This window comes from Macaca mulatta, chromosome 1 (genome assembly GCF_049350105.2).
Source record: "Macaca mulatta isolate MMU2019108-1 chromosome 1, T2T-MMU8v2.0, whole genome shotgun sequence".
NCBI classification, from domain to species: Eukaryota; Metazoa; Chordata; class Mammalia; order Primates; family Cercopithecidae; genus Macaca; species Macaca mulatta.
Window position 1 is genome coordinate 106754402 of NC_133406.1, and position 22298 is coordinate 106776699.

General features: G+C 51.2%; 1 protein-coding gene across 20 annotated transcripts in view; it reads right to left on the reverse strand.

The window, feature by feature from the left end:
• The window catches only part of ATP1A2 (ATPase Na+/K+ transporting subunit alpha 2), a 74241-nt gene that overhangs the window by 11813 nt on the left and 40130 nt on the right, over positions 1–22298 (reverse strand). For 2 of the 20 annotated variants that reach the window (XR_013415612.1, XM_077997368.1), the window contains exons 1-13: positions 16010–16124; positions 10871–10975; positions 10623–10682; positions 8482–8685; positions 7841–7954; positions 7467–7601; positions 6644–6761; positions 4066–4334; positions 3050–3248; positions 2811–2920; positions 2499–2633; positions 1621–1810; positions 1315–1490 (exon numbers count right to left, since the gene is read on the reverse strand). Coding sequence is in view for 18 of the 20 variants with exons in the window: in XM_077997368.1 (XP_077853494.1) it covers positions 1315–1490; positions 1621–1810; positions 2499–2633; positions 2811–2920; positions 3050–3248; positions 4066–4334; positions 6644–6761; positions 7467–7601; positions 7841–7954; positions 8482–8685; positions 10623–10682; positions 10871–10975; positions 16010–16021 (1827 nt within the window). In the remaining 2 variants the exon portion in view is untranslated. 20 annotated transcript variants of the gene reach the window in all.

The window sequence follows — 22298 nt, forward strand, 5'->3', positions numbered from 1 at the left end:
AGTGCTGGGATTCCAGGCATGAACCACTGTGCCCAGCCTTGTTTTACTTTTTTTTTTTTTGAGACAGAGTCTCGCTCTGTCCCCCAGGCTGGAGTGCAGTGGCCGGATCTCAGCTCACTGCAAGCTCCGCCTCCCAGGTTTACGCCATTCTCCTGCCTCAGCCTCCGGAGTAGCTGGGACTACAGGCGCCCACCACCTCACCCGGCTAGTTTTTTTTGTATTTTTTAGTAGAGACGGGGTTTCACCGGGTTAGCCAGGATGGTCTCAATCTCCTGACCTCGTGATCCGCCCGTCTCGGCCTCCCAAAGTGCTGGGATTACAGGCTTGAGCCACCGAGCCCGGCCTGCCTTGTTTTACTCTTAACAGGGATAATGATGCCTGCCTTGGAGACAGAGTGGTTATGGGGTTCAGAAACCACATATACACACAGCCCCAAGTCTCCTGGTGTGATAGTTAAGAAATAGCAGATTGCCTTGGTTCAAGTACTGGCTCTATGACTTACACCAGCTGTGTGGCCTTGGCATTTTACTTTGTGCCTCAGTTTCCTTCTCTGTAAAAAAGGAAAAATACTAGTGCTTATTCCCAGGGTTGTTGTGTAGATTAAATGAAATCATATAGGTTTAGTGCTTAGAATAGTGCATGATTTATATGCGTCCTCCCTGGCACAGTACCCACAGAACCTGGACCCATCTGGATGTGTCATGTGACACAAATTGTTTACTGTGTGTCAGACACTGTGCAAGGTGCTAGAGTTTGCACCTTGCACAGTGTCTGACACACAGTAAATAATAAATATTTGTTGAATGAACAACAAACATAGCACAAAGGAGGGAGTTGTCAATGAGAAGCAATTGCAGTTGAACAAGAGAACCTTGAGTTGGAGGCATTCTGTGGGGTTATGGGCTGAGCCACTGGGAGCATACAAGAGCCTGCTAATCCCATCCTAAGTTGACAGAGAGGGTGGGCAGTAGCTGGGAAGAGTAGGACAACTAGGTCTCCAAAATAAGAGTGACAGATTGTGCTTCAAATCAGAATGGAAGGATGCACATGCAGATGGGACAATGAGCTGTTCCAGGGAGGGACAGGAGGGGCATGGGACAATGGCCTCTCTGAGCGGCCTCTATGAGCAAAAGGGATGAGGGTGAGTGCTCCAAGGCAGGGGTGGGCCCTTCCTTGCAGATGGACAGCTTCTTCTATGAGTCAGTGGGAAGGAGGTCACTGTGGCCTGCGCCTCCGCAGGGCAGCAGCCACTGCAGCTCCTTGACCTCTGGCATGAGGGAGGCTAGGATGGAGAGGAGGAAGGGAGGCCAGTACCTTGATGCCTGCACTTCGGCACTTGCCCACAGCATCTGGCACAGCAGCCCGGGGAGGGTCAATCATAGACATGAGCCCCACAAAGCAAAGCTTCTCCGTGGGAAAGTTCAGCTCATCCGTGTCGAATTTGAAGCCCCGAGGAAACTTTCCAGATGGCAGATTCAGTTGACAGAACCCTGAAAGGGGGCAGAAGGGAGCAGTGAGAGCCGCAGAATGGCTTCCTGGACGCCCCCACAGTCCCTCATCCCAGGGATGCTGCAGAGGCTTGGGAATCCCCTTCTGGGCCTCCTGTTTCTGGCCTCTCACCCAGCACACGCTCCCCCAGTCCCCCCAGCTCCATGTAGGCATTTTGAAAGGCGTCTTGCATCTCCTTGTCGAGTGGGATCTCCTTGCCCTGCACCAGGATGGTGGAGCACCGGTCCAGGATGCGCTCTGGGGCCCCCTTCATCACTAGCACGTGGCTCTGGGGGCTGTCCTCTCGCTCGTGGATGGACAGCTGGAGAGACGACAGGCAGTTACAGAGATGGCCATGCTTGTCTTGGTAGCGCGGCATAAAGCAGCAGCTGGTAAGGAAACCACCTTAGTAAAGTAACCCGGATCCATCCAAGATTGTCAACAAAAAGAATCTCCTTGTGCAGGGAGGTGTTTTGACCTCATAGTTCCAACACTTGTAACCTGAGAGCCACTTCCGTAAGACGGTCATTCATTCAACAAATATTTATTGAGGTCAGTTTAAGACAGGCACTGTGGTAGGGGCTGGACGGCTCCCTCCTCAGCATCCCCAACACCACCTGGCCTCAGGGGGCTTTACCTCTACGGATCATGTGGAATGCTGAGATTACATTCTTGGCCTAAAGGCTAAGGGGCACCATAAAGGAATTACAGAATTATGGTTTCACTGACTGGGGTAGAAGAGTTGGAAGGCTAGGCCAGAGGATGGGGAGCTATGGGAAGAAGAGTTGAGAGAGTGACAGATTGTAGTAAGGGATGGAGTAAAGTTTGGGAGCTGGGTCTACTTGCAACCAGACATGCAGTCATATGAGCTGTCCTGGGGAGATTGGCAGGGGGAGGGAACGTGACCTTCAGACACCCCCACTCCTCCTAGTGATGATTCCCCTTGGCTTTGTCTACCCTCACCTATTTCTATCCCTCTCTCTTCCTCTGTCCTGGCAACCCAAGCAGACCTGGTACTTGTTGGTTGAGTTGAAAGGAATCTCTGCCACCTTGGGGTTTCTGTCTCTCATCTTCCTCACTGAGCCACAGGACAGCTCGATGCACTTGAGCAGAGCTGACTCGGAGGCGTCACCAGCTGTATCCCGCTGCCAGAAGAGACCAGAATTCAGTGTCAGCGTGGGAGGGAAGGGAGTGGAGGATCAGGTGAAGGGGGCACTGAAATCCCTAACGCAGCCACAGCATGTGAGAAGGAAAGCTGGGGCCAGCAAGAGGTCTTTGGAGACATCCCCAAAACACACCTATTGTGTGTCCTGATCTCCTACCTTAGACACAGAGATGTTCTCCTGTCCTGCCTTGAAGACGGCACGGTTGCAGAGACCAGCAATTCGAGACAGGGCTGTCCAAGTCGGGGATCGTTTGTCAAAAGTGGCCCCTGGGAGAAAATGAGGGAGAACCAGGAGCATGGCTCCCTTTAGAGCCTTTATCTCACCCACCCACCCCGCCATGCCACTGCTCTCAGCGTCCTCTAATGCTCTCCACTCCCTCTGGAGCACCCAATCACCAGACTGATCTTCGGTGGTGTCGGCCTCATGGATTTGGTTGTCGAACCACATGTGGGCGACGGTCATGCGGTTCTGGGTGAGGGTGCCCGTCTTGTCCGAGCAGATGGTGGACGTGGAGCCCAGCGTCTCCACTGCCTCCAGGTTCTTCACCAGGCAGTTCTTCCTCGCCATGCGCTTGGCTGTCAGGGTGAGGCACACCTGGTAGAGAAAGAGGAGAATAAAAAAGGTTAAGGCTGGAGCCAGAGATGGCCCGTGGCTCCACTCCTCCTCCCTTGATTCTACTCCACTAACTTGAATGGGTGGGACTTAGCTATAAATAATGAATGTTCAATTTTACATGTGTTGAGATCATGAGTATCTATTAAGATGAAATGCCCATTAGGGGGTTTAAGACATTTGGCTAGAGCTCCAGAGAGGGCCAGAGCAGAGCTGGGCAAAGGGATGTCCGAGTCATCCACACAGAAGGGACACTGGAAACTGGGAGGAGATTGGCTCTCGCTCAGGGTGTAGGAAGAACAGAGAGCTGAGGCCTGAGAATCACTATAAGGGGAGCAGGAAGGGACAGAGGAGAAGCGAACCAGGATAGTGACACATCACAGCAATCGACAAAAGAGAGAGTGCTAGGAGGGTGGACAGCAGTATCTGTTTCAGCAGCAGAGTTAGGGAGGAGAGCTGAGAAAAGGTCACTGCATTTGCTGGTTAGTGACCAGTGACCTTTGAGACAGCATCTACAGGAGACTTGGCCGGAATGAGACCCATACTGCTGGCAGATCGTGAGAAAAAGTAACCGTGACAAGCTCAAAAAAAGAGAAATTGAGTGCCCAAGTATAGCCCCACCTGAGATTTCTCAACTCAAACTCTGAGCCATGTATTAAGTGATCTCTGAGTATCGCATCCAATATGTGACTCTAGGGGAAAAAAAGTACTGAGAAGCTACAAACAACTGTGCCTCTATCACTTCGAGGAAAGAGTAGTGGGACCCTCCCCTGATGGCACCTCAGCCTGACCCACTCACAGTGACAGTGGCCAGAAGCCCCTCGGGCACATTGGCCACGATGATGCCGATGAGGAAGATGACTGCCTCCAGCCAACTGTAGCCCAGGATGAGGGAGAGCACGAAGAAGGAGACCCCCAGGAATACAGCGACCCCTGTGATCAGCTGGATGAAGTGTTCAATCTCCATGGCTATGGGTGTCCGCCCAACCTCTAGGCCTGAGGCGAGAGTGGCTATGCGGCCCATCACGGTCCGGTCGCCTGTGGCAATCACAATGCCCCTGGCAGTGCCTGCAACATGGTAGGACATCAGGTTGGGTGCCTTGTGGCTCCCAGGGACTGCAGTCCCATCCTATTTCCTGAGCAAGGAAAACCATCACAGGGTAGATGAGCCCAAGCCGCAGATCTGGAGGCCACTTTCAGTAGATTGTCCCCACTTGACCTTCCTTTCCCTGGATAGATCGCCAATCCCAGAATCAATACAATAGCAAACTATTTTCTCTTGTACTTGAGCCTGGGGAGAAGCTTGCAAATAATCTCAAAGGTCAAATAGAGGAAATTCAATAAATAAAAATTGCCTGTGGCATTTTGGTAAAATCAATCCCATACTTGATACCATCCAAAAGTGTATTATGGACACAAAGTAAAGTACTCATTATGGATTTTCCAATCAGTCTTAAGATTTTTCTTTCTCAACATTAGGCATGAATCTCTATAGAGGAAGTCAGGCAATTGCTAACCCTTGTGTGACATCACAGGGGTCTTCCAGGAAGGAAGGGTGGTGTATTGAAGAAAGCAGGCACATTGGAGCCAGCCAAATTTGGGTTTGAATCCTTGCTTGAATTCCTATCTCGGTGTTGTTTTGATATTTAGATGAGATCATGCTCTAATATACTTAGACCAGTGCCTGGAACATAGTGGGTGCCCAACAAATATCTCATTTATTTCCTTTCTGCTTTTCAAAGCCAATCGCAGAGTAAGCAATAGGAATATATTACTAGGCATTTCTGAATAAATCAATTGTGGGAAATGTAAATTTCAAAATCTCAGTGCATTAAAAATTTAGGAAATTTGGCCAGGCTCAGTGGCTCACGCCTGTAATCCCAGCACTTTGGGAGACTGAGGTAGGAGGATCACTTGAGCCCAGGAGTTTGAGATCAGCCTGGGTAACATAGTGAGACCCCATATCTAACATATATATATATATATATATATTAGCTGGGTGTGGTGTTACACGCCTGTAGTCCCAACTACTCTGGAGGCTGAGGTGGGAGATCGCTTGAGCCTGGGAGGTCAAGGCTGCAGTGAGCTGCGATCGCACCACTGCACTCCAGTCTGGGTGACAAAGCAAGATCCTGTCTCAAAAGCAAAACAAAAAAAAACTTAGGAAATGTAATGTGTGGTGATTTTGATTTGTACAGTTGGCTCTCCGTATTCACAGATTCCACGTTCACAGATTCAACCAATCTCAGATGGAAAATATTTGGAGCTAAATAAAAATAACAATGCAACAATAAATAATACAAATTTAAAATGAAAACAGTATAAAAATTTCATTGCACTCAGTATTATAAGTAATCTAGAGGTGATTTAAAGTATATGGGAGGATGTGCGCAGGTCATATGCAAATATTATGCCATTTCATATCAGGGGCTTGAGCATCCTCGGATTTTGGTAACCAAGGGGGTCCTGGAACCAATCCCTCGTGGATTCTAGGCAGTGACTGTGGTTCCAACTTGTGGAAGGAGGGGAAAAAAAAATCCAGACAAACATAATATACTGAGGAGAAATGAGTAATGGATAGGGGAAGTGTGGATTGGGATATGAGGCCTTCTTTGCCCTATTTTCAGAGGCCATTGGTCTACTGAGGCCTCTTTCTGTCTTTTTCCTCCTACTCCTTCTCTGAGTCAGCCCTGACTCTGCTCACTGGCTTGACCACAGAGGACACAGGTTTCAGTTGTGCTTGGACCCCTGCCGTTAAGTGATGGCAGCTCTGGGAGTTCTTATTGACCTTTGTTTATCTCTAGAACCCAGAACAGGGATGGGGCAAACTGGATAGTCTGTGCATGGTGAAACATGTCTTTTGGTGTAACAAAGGTTTAGAAGCAGCCTGAAGTAGGGCCCAAGTGGTCACCAGGCCGGAATGCCTTCCTGGCACTCCCACACCCTGGGGCTCTGGTCAAAGCAAAGGTTAGAGAAGGAGGAAGCTAGGCCCAGAACCACAAGGAATCGAAGCATCAATCAAATCCAAAGACTCCTAAGAATCCAGGTTGGTTCTGAGTGTATGTGCATCTGTGTGCGCGCATGTGTAAGGGGTTCTTAACCCGATACCTGAAAGCTTTGGAATCCACTCAGTCCTTGGGGTGGACAGAACAGAGATCTCCCTGGGGAAGGGAGACATATTTCCCATGGAGTCAGGCTGCCCCCAGCCAAGACCCTGCTTTCTGGAGGGTGTTTCCATAATATTCAGGGCCTCCTGACTCCTCAATTGCGCCACCAATGGCAGAGCTTTTGCCAGATAAGTACTACCAGAGCCCTTCCTCCTGACCGTGGATTTAGGATTCAGACTCTTTCCTACGGGGTGCAGGCTGGCTTCTCACCTTCAACACAGTTGGTGGAGAAGAAACAGATATTGCGGGTTTCCAGGGGGTTCTCATGGGTGAACTCAGGGGAGCGGGTCTGGGGCTCCGACTCTCCTGTTAGGGATGAGTTATCCACCTGAGGAGGAAGGGGTGCATAGTCATCAGACTGGCAGAGCCACTTGTATGCACACAGCTGTCTCCTGAACCACCTCCAACCACATTCAATCTTCATGACATGAGGAACAAAGTTACACTTGCCCTCATCACATATTTATGGCATTACTCATCTATTGCCCCTGCTCTGGTTTGGAATTCTGACTCCTCCTGACTTCTTATGTGACCTTAGGTTACTTGCTTAACCAACAGAACCTCCACGTACTCAACTGTAAAATGGGGAATGTAAACAGAATCGCTGCCTTGCACAACCACAGGGGGAGCCACTAACTGAAGTTTATGAAAATGCACCTCCTGGGGTCATTCAGAATGCAATGTGTGTGGCCACATGCAGCAGCCCTGCATGATTATACCACCCTTTCAGAATTACATCAGATAGCACATGTGAACACATATAAAGCAGCTGACACATAATTGGTACTCATTACATGATTGCTAAAAAGTGGACAACAAAGAAATACCTGGGGCATAAAGCATTTGTAACACACAGATGCAAGGAGGCACTGCACAAGCCCCCCACACTGAGAGAAGGTTTAACAGGGGCATAGGCAAGGTGTTGACATTTGGACCTGGGTCTCTCCACCTTTAAACCTCACTGGACCCCTCTCAGCTGTGCACACAGCCTGCTCCTTAGACTCAAGTGCTTGCTCCGGTATGACCTCCTCACCTTACAGCCATGAGAAGAGATGATCCGGAGGTCAGCAGGGACGCGGTCTCCGCCCTTCACCTCCACCAGGTCTCCCACCACCACTTCCTCTGCATTGATCTGAATCTTCTCTCCCTCCCGGATCACAAGGGCTTGCTGTGGGGAGCCACAGGCAGCGCATAAAATGCTTGTCTCTGCCCCTGCCTTATTCTCCTGCTGGCCTCCCCCCCAGCCAAGCAGAAGGAGAAGCCCCATGAAAAATTAGGGGCTGGCATGGAAAGTTGGAGGATCTTTTCTGCCCATCTCCATCTTAGAGCACAGGAGTTGACAGAAGATGAGCTGGACTCTTGCCAAAACTTTACACCCTAGCCCAGAGCCCGGCCCTGCCATCTTACCTGAGGTACCATGTTCTTGAAGGAATCCATGATCTTGGAGCTTTTGGCCTCCTGGTAGTAGGAGAAGCAGCCAGTGACAATGACCACAGCTGCCAGCACCACACCCAGATATAGCTGGTAAGGAGAAAGAGTTTCAGGGACCTGACCTTCCCCCCAACCCTAAAGGGGCAGCTGCCACTTGGGATGAGCAGGCAGTGCCATCCAAGATGAGAGCCCATACCTTTGTCTGTGACTGAGAGTGATGATGGTAGAGGAAAGCCCTTCTCACTAACCTCCCCCTTGATCTGCCAACCTCAAGCCTGCTAAGACTAGAAACAGGAGAGAAAGTCTTAGGATGTTCCCAGGGTTGGGATTTTGCTAGCGGATGAAGACCCAGGCATACAGACAGGCTCCCTTAAGTGAGGAGGAACAGGGAGAGATTGTTTCATTAATTAATGAGTATGTGAATGTGTGTGTGCTGTGTGGGGGGAGTGCTTTACAAATACGTATAGAAGCCTCACCCCTTTCCAGCCCAAGGTGCGGGGGCATCTGTAGGACTGTGATGTGAGGGCCTTGTTTCCTGCCCACCCCCCAACTATGTTGGGGATTCAGGATTAGAGGACAATCACGGGCTGTTCCAGGGCTCAGGCGTGTGGGCTCACATTGTCGTTGGATGGTTCATCCTCCATGGCAGCCTGGATGCCGTAGGCCAGGAAGCAGAGGATGGCCCCAATCCACAGCAGGATGGAGAACCCTCCGAAAAGCTGACGGCAGAACTTGACCCACTCAGGGGTTGTGGGAGGTGGCGTTAGGGCATTGGGCCCATCTCGAGCCAGAATGTCCTGAGCCCGCTGGTTGGTGAGGCCCTGAGGGAGCAAGGAGAGGCGTAGGGGCACGCATCCAGAGCAATCCAGCCCCTCACCATGCCCATCCCTTCAGCTCCCGGGCATGGGAAGAAGGCCCAGGTGGAAAGTCCCACCTGGTTGGAAGGGGTGGGGGACCATCAGGAGAGACCACATGGAGGAGGTGGCATTTGTGATGCAACTTGGAGGGCTTGAGGGCTGAGAAGGGTTTGACTGGGCTCCACCCCTAATTTTATTGGATTGAGACAACACCTATGGTTAGGACTATAACATCTCCCCTGGAGGCAGTCTGGATAAGCTCCCTGGAAAGACACCTCAATTGTTTTTTCCCCCATCTCTCTTCCTTCAGATTGTTTTATCAAGGATTCTAGGAGAGTCCTAGATTTTTTTAAGAGATGGGTTTTTGCTGTGTTGCCCAGGCTGGAGTGCAGTGGTGCAATTATAGCTCACTGCAGCCTCGAACCCTGGGCTCAAGCAATCCTTCCACCTCAGCCTCTCAAGTAGCTGGGACTACAGGTGGGCACTTCCACACCCTGGTGTGTGTCAGTGTCACACAACTTTGGCAATCACCTGACACTTTCCACAGAAAGCCTCGCCTGGCCCTATTCCCTCAGCCCCAGGCTGGCTCAGATGCTTCTTTCTGGTTCCCCATGGTGTTCTATACTTGATTCTAGAGCTGCACTCACCATATTGCGTTGGAATCCTATGACTGCATTTTTTCTGCTACTAGACTTTGAGCTCCTTTAAAGCAGGGACCATTTCTTTTTTTTTTTTCATTCATTCATTCATTCATTCATTTAATAAATATGTATCCACTGCCGGGCACAATTGTCACCCTGGGGATGCAGAGATGGACAAGACCAACAAAGTCCCTGCCCTTGAGGAGCTTATGATCTGGAGAGGTGACACACAATAAACAAATATATTAGTGCCAGATAGTGAAAAGCGTTACTAAGGAAAATAAAGTAAGGTAAAGGAATAGGGGCATAGAATTTTAGACAGAGCAGGCAGGGAAGGCCCATAAAGGAGATATACATCCACTAAATTTTTGTTTGTTTGTTTGTTTTGAGATGGAGTCTCACTCTGTCGCCCAGTCTGGAGTACGATCTCGGCTCACTGAAACCTCCGCCTCCTGGGTTCAAGCGATTCTCCTGCTTCAGCCTCCCGAGTAGCTGGGATTACAGGTGCCCATCAGTGTGCCCAGTTAATTTTTGTATTTTTAGTAGAGATGGGGTTTCGCCATGTTGCCCAGGCTGGTCTCAAACTGCTGACCTCTAGTGATCTGCCTGCCTCGGCCCCTCAAAGTGCTAGAATTATAGGCATGAGCCACCACACCCAGCATTTTTTGATTAATGATTTTTAAACAAATTTTTAATTGAAGGGCTTAGCAATTGATTGTACCAGTTACTGTTCACGTGACCTTGGGAAGTTACTCTCCCTCTCTGCATCTCCTTTGTTTAATAAACAGGTCTGCAATATCTATCTCAAAGGGTTGTTGTAAAGATTAGAGAAATGTATGTAACGCATCTATCACAATGTCACACATGTAGCAGGGGCCCAGCAAATCACTGTAACCACAGGAATGGGCTGTCAGCCCATGTGCGTCAGCTGTCAGCTCTGTGGAAGGCTGTGTGCAACTGAAGTTGCTTGGGGTATAGGGAAGGGCCCTGCCTGGAGGCCCTCTGGGGTCTCGGTCATAGGGAGTCCTGGCTTCTAGGGCATACAGGGAGAGAGCTTTGGGCTAGGATGCAGGGGATCCAGATTCTAGTTCTGTCTGTGCCACCAACTAGCCACATGACCTTGGGCCAGTCCCTTATTTCTGGGCCTCAGTTTCCTCATCTGTAAAGAAGGCTGGATTACAGTTTTAAGGCTCCTGCCACCTTGATGCTGCATGGTTTCCTTGCCTCTTTTGTTCCTTCCCTAGAAGCTCCTCCACTCACCTTGGACAGGTCCACTTGGTATTTGCGGCCCAGCTCATCCAAGGACAGCTTGTGGTCATCCTGGGGAAGGGAAGGGAGGGCGAGTTATTTTGGGGAGGAGGTATCTAAGATGCATATGAGGGCACTGCAGGGCGCAGGGGTGAGGTAAGCAGCATGGGGGGACACGGAGTTTCTCTGAGCCTCTGAGGGCTGCAGGGACAGCTCTCCCAGCATGGGGCCCCTCCTCCACGGCCCAGCAGTTCCCTCACCATTGCCACCTCCTTCTTCAGCTCATCCAGTTCCTTCTCCTTCTGTTTCTTCTTGCCGCCCCCATTCTCTGCCGTGGTGGCGGCAGGTGAGTACTCACGGCCGGCCTGCGGGAGGAAGGGAGAGCCAGAGGGTCAGGGAGGAGAGGGGCTGGAGCCTCCATTCCCACCACTTAGCCAGGGAGCCCAGGCAGTGGGGGTGGTGGGTTCAAAAACAGTGGCTGCCTTTGGGGAGACCGGGGGGGATGGAGGGTGAGGGACCCTAGGCCCTCAGTTTGTAGACTATTGGCAGAACCAGGGGCTCCCATGTGAGTTTCAGAGAAGGGTGAGGGGCTCAGGACTGAAAAGCACCACTTGAGCTGTTTAATGCTTGGGTGTCTGCTAAGATTTTGTTCGCTGAAAGGACCCTGCTGCTAAATACAAAACAAAACAAAACTTTTGAAAACCTGTATCCTACACTATTTGGGAAAATTTTGGAAGGGAGTGGACAGGGTTTTGTGGGGGATTGTCGAGGGAGTAGAATCACTCTGTAGGAATGTCTTAGCCCAACACCATGGCAATTTTACTTAGAGAGGGCTAGAAATACTCAGGAACTTGGGGGAGTAAGAGTCTTAGGGGAGCCAGGGGGTTAGGCAGGAACGTGTCCAGAAGAGAAGGTCTGGTGGTGGAATGGTAGGCGTGGAAAGAGCAGGCCTGATGGACTGAGAGGAGGCAGTAGCTGGAGAGTCAGGTAATGCCCAGGAAGTGGAGACAGGGGTTGTGCTGGGAGCCCTCTCCATCCTGCTGGGCAGGCCTGCCCGTTACTAGACAGGAGGCAACTCAAAGGACTGGACCCCTCAAAGCACAATTGGGTAACATGGGAACTGAGCCCCATTTGTCCCAAAACAAAAGAAATTGTATCTGAGAATAAATCTAAAACTACAATTTATATAGCTTTTAAGTCTAGACATTCCTGGGTTATCTGGTGAATCAGAGGGACTTTTTTTTCCCTTGAGACAGGGTCTCACTCTGTCACCCAGGATGGAACGCAGTGTACATTTTCAGCTTACTGCACTCTCCGCTTCTAGGGCTCAAGCAATTCTCCCACCTCAGCCTCTCAAGTAGCTGGGGCCGCAAGCATGCACCACCACACTCAACTAATTTAAAACAATTTTCTTTCTTTCTTTTTCTTTTTTTTTTTTTTTAGATATAAGGTCTCACTATATTGCCTAGGCTCAGGTGATCCTCCCACCTCAGCCTCCCAGAATGCTGGGATTATAGGTGTGAGTCACAGCGCCTGACCAGATGGACATTTTAATTGTAGCCTTATGAGGCTCCTGATTTTCCTTCCAGTCCAGGGCCTGTGGGCTCACCACCACCAGCCTTCCAGGGTCTCACAGGGAACTTCTGGGGGAGAGGGTGGGAAATCTTTCCTTCTAAGAGGAGGCCCTCTTGGGGTGATAGAATAGGATAGAGGCTGAGGAAGGCCTGGGCAGCCATGAAAAGTTCCCAAAAAGGTACCTTCTTCCTCTTCTGCCCCAGTCTTCTCTCCTCCCACTTCCCTCAGGAAATAGAGTCCTTGTCATAGAGGGGCTTCTCAGTTTCCACCTGGTGCCTGTTTCTCCACTGGATTCTGCAAAGTCTGCACTAGGCTTTCAGGAATTAGCTTTCCCACACTATGATGTAATTTTTGTTTCCCATGAAGAGTGGATACCTGGGTAGGATCCACAGCCAAGGTGTTTGCCCTTTTTTTTTTCTTCTTTTTTTTTTTTTTTTTTTTGCAGGATAATGGAGTTTTGGGGGTTTTGTTTGCTTTTTAAAAAATATACTTTTTTGGAGCAAGTTTTTGGTTCACAGCAAAATTGAGTGGGAAGTAGAGAAAGTTCTTATATATCTCCTGCCCCCACACATGCACAGCCTCACCCACTATCAACACCCTGCATCAGAGTGGTACATTTGTTGCAATCATGAACCTGCATTGACACATCTTTATGGTCCAAAGCCCAGAGTTTAAGTTTGAGTTCACTCTTAGTGTACATTCTATGGGTTTGGACAAATGTATAGTTACGTGTATCCACCATTGTGGTATCATATGGAAGAGCTTCACTGCCCTAAGTCTTTTGTGCTCCAGGGTAATGCATTTTTTACTTATCAGAGTCAGGAGCAATCCCAGAAGTGTGGCAGTTGTCTTGTTCATAAGAGGTCACCAATTCAGCATCTAGAGAGGTAGAAGTCTGACCAGTACAATCAGAAGCAAGGGTAGGGGTGGGGAATGCAGGGAGAAGTCAACACTGTTGGTCCCAAGATACCAGTGATTTAAAAGGATATGAGCTTTTAGAGGCTGTGTTGCTCAGAAGTGCTCTTCTCAGAAAAGGTGACCAGTCAAATTGTGCATTTGTCTCCACCTGAAGCATCTGTGAATCTGGCATAATTTTGGCTTCCTAAAGCCTGATCTTCTTGGGGAGACCGAGCAGCCCAATGGAAGGGATGGGGAAAGGCTTTTGAATGGTTCTACCTCTCCCTTTCCTGGGTGACCTAAGAGGATTCATTTAATTGAATGGATTGAAGTGCTTTAGATTCACTAACTGTCTGTGGTGGGACAGAGCTGAGAAAAGGATGAAATGCAATCAAAGGACCAGAGGCAAGAGATCAGGCTGGTTGAGCTTCAGTGTGACCCTCAGGAACTTCAGGGACAGAAGAGGGCCTGGGCATACACAGAGGAACAGCGCTGGGTCTGTGGGTAGAGGAGCAGGGTGCAGAGGAATTTCTGTATATTCAGATGCAAAATAAATTTCACAAAATTGGAATCAAATGCATGCTTTTTAAAAACTTGCTGGTCCATGCACTTTGGCATGCTGGATTGTGGCTGAGCTAAGCAGCTCCATGCAGTGCCTGCTTTCCCCAAGCTCCTGCCCGGTTTTCCGGCAGGCTGAAAACTTGGGACACACTGCCCCTTCCCCCTCCTTCTGTCCTGGCAAGGATCTCAGGCTCTGCAGCCAGGAGCCTGCAGAGATTTGGGGCCAGCGGCTGCCCAGGCAAGAAAGAAAGAGAGGAAGCAAGGACCCCCCCAACCTCCCTCTGCTCCTCCCTCCCCCAACCACAAGTCCTCCTCTCTAGGTCTTGAATGCTGAAGGAGAACAGAGAGTCCTTTTTGAGAAAGCCAGAGGCTGGGACAGAGTGGGGGCAGCTGGGAATCCGCCAACGCTCCCCCCATCTCAGCCTCTCGGTGGCAGCTGGAGCAGGCTGCGCTCCCTCCCACCAGTGTCGTCCCTTCCCCCAGCTCCCACGCTGCCCTTCACAGCCACTGGGTAATGGGGGGACAGTTAAGACTGCCTCTGCAGTGGAGATGCAGGGGAGAAGGGATTGGAGGCAAAATCATCCCTAGAACAGGTTGTGGGTAGCAGATGCTTTCCCTCTTCAGGGGTCTCTGGTAGGTTGAACTCTAAGCTCCAGGTCCTAAGTACCCCCACCTCACCCAGACTGTTAATTTAAACAGCCTAGACCTGCTCCTCATCTTGTTATTGCATCACCCACAGCAACTGAGGATGGTGATTAAGGGGAGTTTTGGGGTTCTAGGGGAAAAAGATAGACTGGAAAAGTTGAGGTCTCATTACCTCCTAAGCAGGACCTCCTGAGCTGGGTCTACCTTGCTCTGAGATGGAGCAGGGTAGGGGGCTACCTTCCCTCCTTCTCTCTTCACTTGGATGGGGGAAGTGAAGGGCTTATCTGATCCTTTAACCCCTGCCTCTTCTCAGAGGCCCTGCATCTCAGCTGGGGATGCCCTTTCCATGGGGAGCCAGAGATGTCAAGATGCAGCTGAAGGTCCCAAGACTGTGTATCTTCCCGCAGCTATGACCTCTTCCTCCATGAAACCCATACCTCACAGCTCCTAAGGGCAGGCTCACAGACTCTCAAGCACCCCACACAGTGACATTTATGCTTGTGCAGGCTTGAAGGCTTGTACATTTACAAATTTGCCTGCTGAGACACAAACACAGGTACTCATCCATGAGTAACTGCAGGACTCCCCGCCTATGGAGAACACGTGGTCAGGACACACACACACTCACACACACACAGACACAGACATGCAGATACATGCATGCACTCTGATTCTATTTATGGCTCCCACTCTAGCTCAGGAACCCTGGTGTCCAGGCTCAAGATTTCCCAGCTGTTCAACTCGGTGCAATAACACGTCCTTGCCTGACTCCTCCTGGGCCCAGAAACACCCATGGCTCCCCCTAGGCACAGTCTTCCTCACACCCTCCTGTTCCTCAGCATGCCCTTTCCCTCTGTGTCCTCTTTTGCCAGTATTCCACAAAAGGAAAGCAGCCAGGCACAGCATGTAAAGGGACTGGGCCACTCTTCTCCATATGGGAATTTCATTTCCAAGAATTCAAAGCCCTCTCCCTGCCCGCCCCATTGAGGTTGTTAATCTTCCCTTTGGTGTAGCCATTGCTGCAGAATGCCATGGACGGGTGGACTGGGGGGGTCACTGTCATCAGCCTTTGGGAAAGTCCTCAAAGCCCATGGCTTGGAGCCCACGGACAATGCTGCTCGGGACATCCGGAGGGGTGCTGGGGTAGGGGCTGGGGCGCGATGCTCTTCCTCCCCACACCCCGCCCAGCTGTCCTTGGCACTCAGGGCCCCTGGAACTGGTGTCCGGAACTGCTTGGTGACTCTGGGAGCCGGATGCTCCACTGCCCCTCTCTAAGCTCAAAATGGACCCCCAACCTCTCAGGCTACGACTCCCAGAGGAATGGGTATTTTCAGGGGGTGGCAAAGACGAGGACTCGCGGTGCCAAACATCCTTTCAGCTGGGAGGCCGGGAGATGCAGTGAGAGGAAGGACTGCCGCAGGGAAGGGCTAGAGATGTGGGAGTGGGGTGGAGGGAGAGATGGAAGGGGTGTGTGTGGTGGGCTGTGGGTCTAACTGTGGGCAGGGGGCCAGGGGCAGGCAGAGGAGAGGAGAGCACTAGGGTATGTGACCGCCGTGGGATCTGTACACGCATTGGTAGTTTGGAGACTGTTAGTTTCAAGTTCCAAGTATCCCACTCAGCTTCTCTCTCCCTCTCCTTCCACATCCCATTCTCACTTCATCCTTCCTCGGCAGCCTCCCTCACCCTCCAGAGTGCGACCCCTGCTCTTTAGGGATACTCACCCCACGGCCCATCTTGGGGCAGAGTGGCTGAGGGACCTTAGCGGGAGAGGTCACCAGGAGGATCCCAAGCCCACACCAGCCCGTCTGGGACAGCCGGAGACCCTGGCAGACAGAGACAGCCAAAGCAACAGGGTAGCTTTAAATAGGTCCTTCTCCCCCTCTCCCCCGCCTTCCCCTCCTCCGAAAGAAACGTTTGTTGAAACAGGATCCCTGAGGACTCCTCCCCTCCCGCCCCTTTAGCCACTGGCCCTAGACAGCCCATTTGTCCCGCGGCATGCCCCCCCTTGGCTCCTCTCAACCCCTCTGGCCTGTGGCACTTGTAACTGGGAGAGGCTGAAGGGAAGTGGGCCTGGGCCCCAGGTGGGGGGAATATGCCCCCTAGGATCTGGCTGAGGGGGAGCAGTTGACTCAGAATCCCAGGATGCCAGAGACCATGTGGCCTAACTCTTCTTTTCCAAGTGGGGAAACTGAGGCTCAGAGAGATTAAACAATTTGAATTGATAAGACAGAGCCAGAACTCAGGTCTCCCGAGTCTACATCCAACCTCCCAGGGAAAGAAAGAAACATAGACTACTCTGTTCCTTCTATGATAGAGGTTGCAGGGACACTGAAGCCCAGAAATAGTTAGAACTTGAACCGAAGGCTGACCTCTGCACTTGAGGCACCTGGAAGGGGAGCCCAGGAGGAGTCAAAGGTGGCTCCGGAGGCAGCGGGAAGTTTGGAGATGGAGGCGAGAGGGTGTCCCCAAACCCTGCCAGGTGTAACCTCTCCAAAGTTTTGGAGGAGAATCAAGACTCTGGTAGGGAGGGGCAGACCAGGGCTAGAGGGGAACGGTGGGACTCCTAGCAGGCATCTGAAACATCTCTGGGCTTTGTTTACCCCTCATTTACCGTTTCACCGTTTCATCGTTTCATCGCTGTGGAAGAGCTCTAGACTGAATCTATGCCTGGGGTTGGTGAGTAGCGTTAGGGAGAAGACAAAAGAGAGGAAAATACAGAACCTCTAAGATATGTGTGAAGGTCAATATCATAGCAAATATCAGACATGTGAACGAGAAAGGAGAGCGACTGTTTTCTTCTTCCAGTGGGGAAGGGGAGGCAAATCTGCAGCATGCAGGACTGAGGCTGGAGAATAGGCCTCTCTGCAGTGAAGTGGGGGAGACTGAAAATGTCTGAGGCGTGAGGATGCCCATCAGAGTCACGAGCAATCCCAGAAATGCCTAAGGCTTTGCCTGGGGCTGGAAAGAGTATCTTAAACCTTATACCAGCTAGAAACTGGGGACAATGAGATGACCCAGGAAAGGACCAGCTGGTCTAGGGGTGTTGTTGCTGCTCATTTGATGAAAAAGCCAAAGGATGAGGGGCACAGAGAGGAAGGGGAACCCAGAAGGGGCAGAGAGAAAAGAAAAAAATTCTGCTCCCCGCTTCTACTGGGAACAGTCAGAGGACAGGATTCCCCTGGAGTGCCCCTGTTTCTCTGGGCACAGAGATGGAGTGATGGAAGCCAGCGGAGCGGGGCAGGTCTAAGTGTCCTGAGTGCAAAGAAAGCAGAGAGGAAGGGAGGGAGGGAAGGGGGGCTTTGGCCAGAGGCCTAAGGTGCCTGCTGGCGGGGCTGGGTCCATCTCTGGCTCCAGAGGGAACTCCCTGCAGAGGGATTATCAGCCCCTCCTCTAGCAAATCCACTCTCAGGGCACAAGGCTCACATCTGAATTCCCTAAATAACTGGCCCCCTCCGGGCCTGCAGTTGAGATTTTCCATTACAGGGCCCTGGTAGGTCACATCTCACTTCCACCCTCCTTCCCGCTCTGGGTTACAGTCAGAAAGGGTGGGTAGGATGGGGCCAACAGGGCCGTCTCATGGCCCCCGTCACTGAGCTCGGATTTGGTCTTGGGAGAGAATGGGCAGAGGGAGGAAGCAATGAAGGGAACAGATACCAGTTCAACCCCTGTGTGTTAAGGAGAGAGTGAGAGGGGAGTAGCGGGAAAGCCTGTGGTTAGACATCAGGAGAGGCTGTATGAAGCAAAGTCACTCCAGAGTGGCCCCGAGGCAGCTAGGGCATCAACACTGGGGCAGCCTTGCCTGGGGGCTGCGGGGACAAAATGGTAAGTTGGGGTTTAGGAATCACCTGTTCCTTAGGTTCCTGGGTTGGAATTCCTGGATAATCTTCTGCCCAGCCCTCTCCAGGACACAAACTGATATAGAAGAGAAAGTATCAGTTCCCAAATCTGAAGGTGTGCAAACTTCAAGCACTCGAACCGTTCTCATCCCACCCCTCACCCCTGCTGGCACCTCCCAGTACTGCCCAGTCCTTCCAAAGGCCCTGGCTCTGGTCCCTGTGGCTAAGCTCAACACCGGAAAGGATGTGCCCTTCCACTGCCCCTAGAGCCTGCTGGGGCTCCCTGCCATGCCCTGCATTTGGGCGAGAGCACAGCCTGAGGGGCACTGCTGCTCACATATTTAGGGCTCAGAGAAATCAAAGAGTGGGCAGGACACCCAGGGCCTATACTTCCACCATGCATCACTCACCACCCTCCCTGCCCAGTGAGAGCTTGTCCACCATGAACCTCAGGCTCTAGGACATTAACAGGTGTAGACACCTGATCCCTTGATCTGGAGTGCCTGGGTTGGGCTACTGTTTCTTCAAATGCAGTCAGCGGTACCAGTTTGGATCCAGGCCCTTGGAGTAAGAGGAGCAAAGGAGAGAGAAAGAAAGACTTGAAAGCAGGAGGATGGAAGGCCAAGATGCCTGGGCTGGGGAGTGGGCTGAGAGAAAGTCACAGATCAGGAGGGGGATCCACCAAGGGCAGAGTAGGGATGGAGTGGTCCTGAATCAAATGTTTGGTTGGTAAGAAGTGTGTGTGTGTGTGTGTGTGTGTGTGTGAGAGAGAGAGAGAGACCAAGAGAGTTGGAGACAGACAGGAGTGTGCATGTGCCTGTGTATGGATGTGTGCTAGTTAATGACTGGGAGGACCTGAGCGTTGGGTCCTGCGTGTGGTATGAGACAGCATGGTGGTACCAAACCACATTCCAAAGGAGGAGCTCCTCGGGGGAGAAGACAACACTCATTCGGATGTGTGGCCAATCTGCTATGAATCGGTTGTCTGTATGCAAGCATGAGTACAGAGGTGCGTGTGAGTCCGTGTGTGCACATCGCTTCTCGGCCTTTTGGCTAAGATCAAGTGTGGAGTCCGTGTGTGCGTGCGTGTGGGCCAGTGGGGAGCTCATGCGAAGCCGGCTGTGGGTGTGCGTGAGAGTCCATGGGAGAATGTGTGTGCACAGGGAGGGGGTGGGGACGCTGCTCAGCTGCAGATGGGCTTTCAAGGTCTCCAAGAAACAGTTTTGTTTCCTAAGTGACTGGCCTCCTGGGGCCTCCAGCCCAGACTTGAAGGTTGTTTCAAGATCATGAAAGAGAGAGAGGAGGAGGGAGAGTGGGAGGGAAGGAAGAGCTGGGAGGCTCTATCACCCCCATCGTCCCTCCTCCCACCCCCTCACCCCACTTCTCTGCCTCAGTCCTGATTTGGGCCCAGCTCTCCAGCCCTGCTCCTCCGGTCTTCCTCTCGGCTGCCAACCCCCTCTGGGCATCTCTCCTTCTTTTCCTTCTTCCATTCCCTCTAACTCTCCTTTTCCTTTTTTCTTTAGGGCCTGTGGTCTTGTCACTGCTGTCAGGCTTCTGAGGTCTTCTGGGAGTGTGGGTGGAGTTTTTCTGCTTCCAAAGGGAGCCCATCTTGGGGGATGAGATGAGGAGAGCCGGGGAGGCCTGGGGTGGCCATGACAAGTGTCCAAGAAAGATGACTTCTCACTCTTCTTACCTTTCCAGCCCTCTGTCTTCCCACTCCCTCAGGTTATAGTGACCTATTAAAAGGTTGGGATCGGCCAGGCGTGGTGGCTCATGCCTGTAATCCCAGCACTTTAGGAGGCCGAGGTGGGCGGATCAGGAGGTCAGGAGTTTGAGACCATCCTGGCCAACATGGTGAAACCTCTTCTCTACTGAAAATATAAAAATTAGCTGGGAGTGGTGGCACATGCCTGTAATCCCAGCTACTCGGGGCACTGAGGCAGAGGAATCACTTGAACCAGGGAGTCGGAGCTTGCAGTGAGCCAAGGTCGTGCCAGGGCACTATAACCTGGCGACAGAGCGAGACTCCAACTCAAAAAAAAAAAAGGTTGGGCTCTGAGCCCGAGTGGCTGTCCAAGTCCTGCTGCTGCCTCAGTTTCCTCACTGGACTACAAGGATGGTGTTGAATTTTCTCCCCACCTCTCCTTTAACATCTGCTCCTCTGTTTTCTTTTTGGTCTTTCTTTTCTTTTTACTTTCTTTTATTATTTTTTTTTTTCTTTATCTGTTAAACCATTCCTTCAACATGGTCTTTCTTTTCAGTCTACTCAAAGTAGATTCTAAAAATCTCCTCTGGCTGAGCGTGGTGGCTCATGCCTGTTTTCCCAGCACTTTGGGAGGCTGAGGTGGGTGGATCACCTGAGTCTATGAGTTCAAGACCAGTCTGGGCAACATGGTGAAACCTGTCTCTAATAAAAATACTAAAAAAAATTAGCTGAGTGTGCTGGCATGTGCCTGTAGTCCTAGCTACTCGGGAGGCTGAAGTGGGAGAATCACCTGAGCCCAGGGAGGTTGAGAGGCTGCAGTGAGCCAAGATGGCGCCACTGTACTCCAGCCTGGGCAATCTAAGTGAGATCCTGTCTCAAAAACAACAACAACAAAAACAAAAAACAAACAAACAAAAACAGCAACTCTTCTCTCTCCCTTAAAAAAAGAAAAGACAGATTCTCACTCTGTCACCCAGCCTGGAGTGCAGCAGCACAATCAACTCACTGCAGCCTCAACCTCCTGGGCTCAAGCCGTCATCCCGCCCCAGCCTCCAGAGTTGCTGCATCTATTGGCATGTGCCACCACACCCAGCTGGTTCTGTCATTTTAATCTCTCCCCTAGAGTATTTTTATTATCCTCTTTATTGTTAAAACCACACTGTATAGAATTTAGAAAAAGAGGATGAAAAAGCACCCAGAAGCATTTTCCCCAGTCTCTGCCTGTGCTGAATTCCCACCTCCTTTTCTCCTTCCTTCTCTCTGGATTCAGATAGCTCCACGTTGTGTTCTGCCTGTGCCTTCCTCAGGTGGAAGTCCCAAGGGAGAAAAAGGAAAGAACCCATGGTGTGGCCCAGGGGGCCGGTGTCAACCCTTCCCAGGAGCATGAAGGCCCTGAGCTATTCTGTGTCTGCTTTCCCTCCTGCCCTCTCACGGTCCCCACCGTGGTCCAATGCAATGGGCGCTTGCCTGAAAGTCAAGTCAGCTGAGACTAGTCCTGCTGAAGCCACTAACCACCTGTGTGATGTTGGACAAGAGGCTTCTCTACTCTGACCTTGGCATCTTCATCTGAATGACAAGGGATTAGAAAATCTGTGAGTAATCCCAGCACTTTGAGAGGCATGAGGTCAGGAGATTGACACCATCCTGGCTAACACGTGAAACCCCGTCTCTACTAAAAATACACACACACACACACACACACACACACACACACAAAATTAGCCAGGCGTGGTGGCAGGCCCCTGCAGTCCCAGCTACTCGGGAGGCTGAGGCAGGAGAATTGCTTGAACCTGGGAGGTGGAGGTTGCAGTGAGCCAAGGTCACGCCATTGCACTCCGGCGTGGGTGACAGAGCAAGACTCTGTCTCAAAGAAAAAAAAAAAAAAGAAAATCTCTGAGGTCCCTCTCCAGTTCTGATGATCCCCAAATTCCAGGCTACTTCCTCCTCAGCGCACAGCTCAGCTCAGGTAAACAGCAGGAGTTACCTGCAGGTTGTACCTGTGTAAGAACCATCAGTTGGAGACCTGGGTTCAGAAGGAGATCCAAGGGGGTAGGTTCTCCTATCTTGTTTGTTAGCATGGAAGCAAGTGCTCTTATTTTGTTTATTATTATGACTCCTAGAAATGAGTCGGATCTCTTTAACTCTTGGCATGGGAAAAAGGAAGGGCTCAGGTTTGAGCAAAGACTACCTTGGTTTCTTACAGAGCGCCACTGTGAGAGGTGGGACAGGGTCTGGGTATCTTTAGGGGAGAAAGGCAGGGCTGGTGGTGAGACTGGGAAAACCCGACATCTCTTGGCTGGTATCTGATCAGCAAACACCAGGGGAGTCTGTTTGCAAAGATTCTTTGGGCTGGGAAAAGTGTGTTGAGGATATGGGGAGGACAGGGTTAATGGGCCCTGCTGAGTGTGAGGAGCAAGGGTCACAGCTGGACCCTCAAGGGGTCCTGTTAGCCTTTGATTCCATCTGGGC